At 49.0% G+C, this 3,860-nt stretch overlaps 1 protein-coding gene across 1 annotated transcript; it reads right to left on the bottom strand.

Annotated features, from left to right (window-relative positions):
- Positions 1–516: 516 nt before the first annotated feature.
- Positions 517–3,103, bottom strand: LOC135977283 (uncharacterized). The gene is made up of 2 exons (XM_065577302.1): positions 2,130–3,103; positions 517–1,135 (listed from the first exon to the last, which is right to left on the bottom strand). Exons 1-2 carry the CDS (start codon positions 2,704–2,706, stop codon positions 660–662), a joined length of 1,053 nt encoding a protein of 350 aa, XP_065433374.1. The 5' UTR covers positions 2,707–3,103; the 3' UTR covers positions 517–659.
- Positions 3,104–3,860: the final 757 nt, after the last annotated feature.

Here is a 3,860-nt window from a genome sequence, read left to right as displayed (position 1 = left end):
CCCCCCTTCCAACACACGTTTCGAAATAAAAATAGTTCAACTTTGTTAAAGCACACCGTTTTCTTTAATACTGTTTTCGCGGGAATTTTTTAAAACTGGGACGCAGACTGTGGTGCGGAGCGGATGTAGTGTAGTGACGCGAATGCAGCTTCTAAACTCAAGGATTGACAGGCTCCGCTGCGGTGGGATGGTTGTTTCAACGGAGCCTGTCACCCCTCCTGATTGGGACTGTGTGTATGGGGGGGTCTATGTGACTTTGTGGCAGGGGGAGGACGGTTACAGATCCCCTGCTGTGTGGCTCTGTGATCCTGCCTAAGGACCGCCGCTTAAGATCTGTAACTGCCCTCCCCTGCCACAAAGTCACAGAGCAACCCACCCCCCACCACATAACATGAAAACAACCTCCCAGACTAACCAGGGTAACTAGTCACTGCATCACTGCACTGTGTATGTGCCCTGCTGCTGTGCCTGCCCCCGACTATGTACCCTGCCAAAGGTGACTGTCCTGTCCAATTACCAACCCCCTTTCCCATCCTCCTCCAAAAGAACATGATTGAAACAGTAGTTTACAGAAATGTATTTTTTATTATCAACTACACATGGCATTGGGAGGTGAAACTTGGACGGGGGCTTGTGTCAGGCGGGAAGGAAAGAACTTTTCAAATTTTGGGAAATGAGAGCCTTCTGCTACTAGAGCTCTCTGCAGGGGTGGAGTGAGACTTAGCAGGGACTCTGCCGCCTCTCCTTCTTTGCACTTTGGGTGAGGTGGGTATGGGACTTGGTGGCAGGGGAGGGCGGTAAGAGATGGACTGCAGCGGGGCTCTATCCTCCTGCCTCCGTTCCTGCAGAACATCCACAAGGCGCCGGAGCGTGTCCGTTTGCTCCCTCAGTAGTCCAAGCAGCGTTTGAGTCGCCTGCTGGTCTTCCTGCCGCCACCTCTCCTCCCGATCCATGTTGGCTTGGTGCATTCGGGTCAAGTTCTCCCGCCACTGGGTCTGCTGTGCTGCCTGGGCTTGGGAACAGGCCATAAGCTCAGAGAACATGTCCTCCCGTGTCCTCCTCTTCCTACGCCTAATCCGCGCTAGCCTCTGGGAGTGTGATTCCAGGCTAGGTTGTGAGACAGTCGCAGATGGGGCTGTGGAAATGGGAAAAAGGGAGTGAATTCCTCAGAAAGAAAAATGTAGTTGTGAACAAAGAACATAGTCTTTCTCTGTGAACAAGACCATGCACAGCACCTATCACATGCGCACTCAGCACAAGGTCGAATTTTCAGCCTTCGCATTCAGTGCCTGGGGTCTTGCACAGCACATTTGAGAAGCGGGGCAGCACAACGGAATTTCTGTTGCAGGCAGACATGGTAAGCCGTACACTTGTGGCAGTTTAAAACTTTTAGATTACCACTGCCCTCATTTCACATTTAAAGCTATGTCAGTTCCTGCAGCCAGCAATCCGGCAAACGGGAACTCTGCCCCTGTCCCACCCCCTCGCGGCTGTCCCCAGGAACGATCCCTTTCGGCTGCCCCTCTCCCGCCTCCACCGCGTGGCTAAAAACCAGCGGTTACAGTTCTGTCAAGGAACGGGAAAGCAGTCCCAACACTAACATTCCCCTACCTAATTAAAAGCAGGTCACCATGGGCGACATCACCCTGATGAGGATCTCTGAGAGCGACAGACAGAGAATGCTCCGGGAAAGCCTCCAAAGACCAGGGCCGTATGCCGCCCTGCTATGCAGAGCAATGATTCCCGAGTACGTGATAGTCTCGTGGCGCGGCAACGTCTCGTACTTCGGAGGACCCAATAAGGCCGCTCTCCCCAGGAACCTCATGCAACGGCTTTCAAGTTACCTCCAGGAGAGCTTCATCGAGATATCCCAGGAGGATTACTGCTCTATCCCCGGACATATAGACCGCATTTTACTGTAGCTGCAGTAGCAGGGAATAAACAGTAGAGCGGCTTGTGCAGGACAATCACTGAAAACCGGACATTGCTAGATTTTTTTTCAAAACTTGCACTGCCCATGACTAAACCGTTAAGCGCATAGGGCACACTAATCATGAACAACCCATTCTTTTAATTGTTAATATTCCTGTTTTGTTAAAAATAAATGTTTAGATGTTTACAACACTTACTGGCTGATCCTTCACCAGATTCTGTGTCCGGGGTAACGGCTGGGGACGCTTCGTAGGGGATCTCTGTAAGGGTGATGAAGAGATCCTGGCTGTCGGGGAAATCAGCGTTGTGAGCGCTGCCGACTGCCTCGCCCTCCTCATCTCCTTCCTCATCTTCCCCGTCCCCTAACATGTCCGAGGAACCGGCCGTGGACACTATCCTATCCTCAGAGTCCACGGTCACTGGTGGGGTAGTGGTGGCGGCCGCACCGAGGATGGAATGCAGTGCCTCGTAGAAACGGGATGTCTGGGGATGGGATCCGGAGCGTCCGTTTGCCTCTTTGGTCTTCTGGTAGCCTTGTCTCAGCTCCTTGATTTTCACGCGGCACTGCGTTGCATCCCGGCTGTATCCTCTCTCTGCCATGTCTTTAGAGATCTTCTCGTAGATCTTTGCATTCCGTCTTTTGGATCGCAGCTCGGAAAGCACGGACTCATCGCCCCACACAGCAATGAGATCCAAGACTTCCCGATCAGTCCATGCTGGGGCCCTCTTTCTATTCACAGACTGCACGGCCATCACTGCTGGAGAGCTCTGCATCGTTGCCAGTGCTGCTGTGCTCGCCACGATGTCCAGACAGGAAATGAGATTCAAACTGGCCAGACAGGAAAAGGAATTCCAATTCAAATTTTCCCGGGGCTTTTCCTGTGTGGCTGGTCAGAGCATCCGAGCTCGCACTGCTGTCCAGAGCGTCAACAGAGTGGTGCACTGTGGGATAGCTCCCGGAGCTATTAGCGTCGATTTCCATCCACACCTAGCCTAATTCGACATGGCCATGTCGAATTTGGCGCTACTCCCCTCGTCGGGGAGGAGTACAGAAGTCGAATTAAAGAGACCTCTATGTCGAACTAAATAGCATCGCAGTGTGGACGGGTGCAGGGTTAATTCGATGTAACGGCGCTAACTTCGACATAAACGCCTAGTGTAGACCAGGCCTTAGAGAGGAAACTACTCTCACTTGTGTACATGTGACTTGTGTAATCATTCTCAAGCACAGCAAAACAAAAATCAACAACAAAATATTACCAGTTGGGCAAGGGGAACATATGATCCATGAAAAATTCTGTCCTGGTACAGTGTGAAAGGAATGATCGCTTTTAAGAGCTCAGGAAGCTATTTCACTGCACAACAACTTTACTGAAACTACTTGTAAAGTTGTAAACAACATTATATATTCCTAATGCTGGTAAATGGTGCTTGTTATATAAACTAACTTAGGGTGACCAGATAGAAAGTGTAAAAAATCAGGACAGGGGTGCGGGGTAATAGGTGCCTATATAAGAAAAAAATCCCAAATATCGGGACTGTCCCTATAAAATCTGGATATCTGGTCACCCTAAACTAACTACATGTACACACATGTATAGATATATCTCCTTTATATATATAACACTCCCCTAATAACTGTGAACTAGGAAGTTCATAAAACCTGAATGTTTTTAAAAAGTCAGATATTGTTTAATAAAGACATTTTTCATAGTTAAAAACTACTGTTATTTCTACCTATTTATCTAGGTAGTTATATTCCCCCTCTCCCCCCATCATGCTAGTATCTGATTGGCTTTGTTGCTATTAATGGTTGTCATGGAGAGTCATACAAAGCCAGACAGTGAAAGAAATAAGAGCAGGATTTTCTAGTGTTACCCTTATTTTGGTTCATTTGACGAAAGTTTTATTTAAGTTTTGGGAAATGT

This window comes from Chrysemys picta, chromosome 1 (genome assembly GCF_011386835.1).
Source record: "Chrysemys picta bellii isolate R12L10 chromosome 1, ASM1138683v2, whole genome shotgun sequence".
NCBI lineage: Eukaryota > Metazoa > Chordata > Testudines > Emydidae > Chrysemys > Chrysemys picta.
Note: the sequence above shows the minus strand (reverse complement) of the source record. Positions and strands in the feature narration are given on the sequence as shown.

Coding starts and splice junctions, on each gene's coding strand:
- LOC135977283 (XM_065577302.1), bottom strand. CDS start 2,706: ATGCAGAGCTCTCCAGCAGTGATGGCCGTGCAGTCTGTGAATAGAAAG. Junction 1,136..2,129: donor ATCTGGTGAAGGATCAGCCA/GTAAGTGTTGTA, acceptor CCATTTCCACAG/CCCCATCTGCGACTGTCTCA.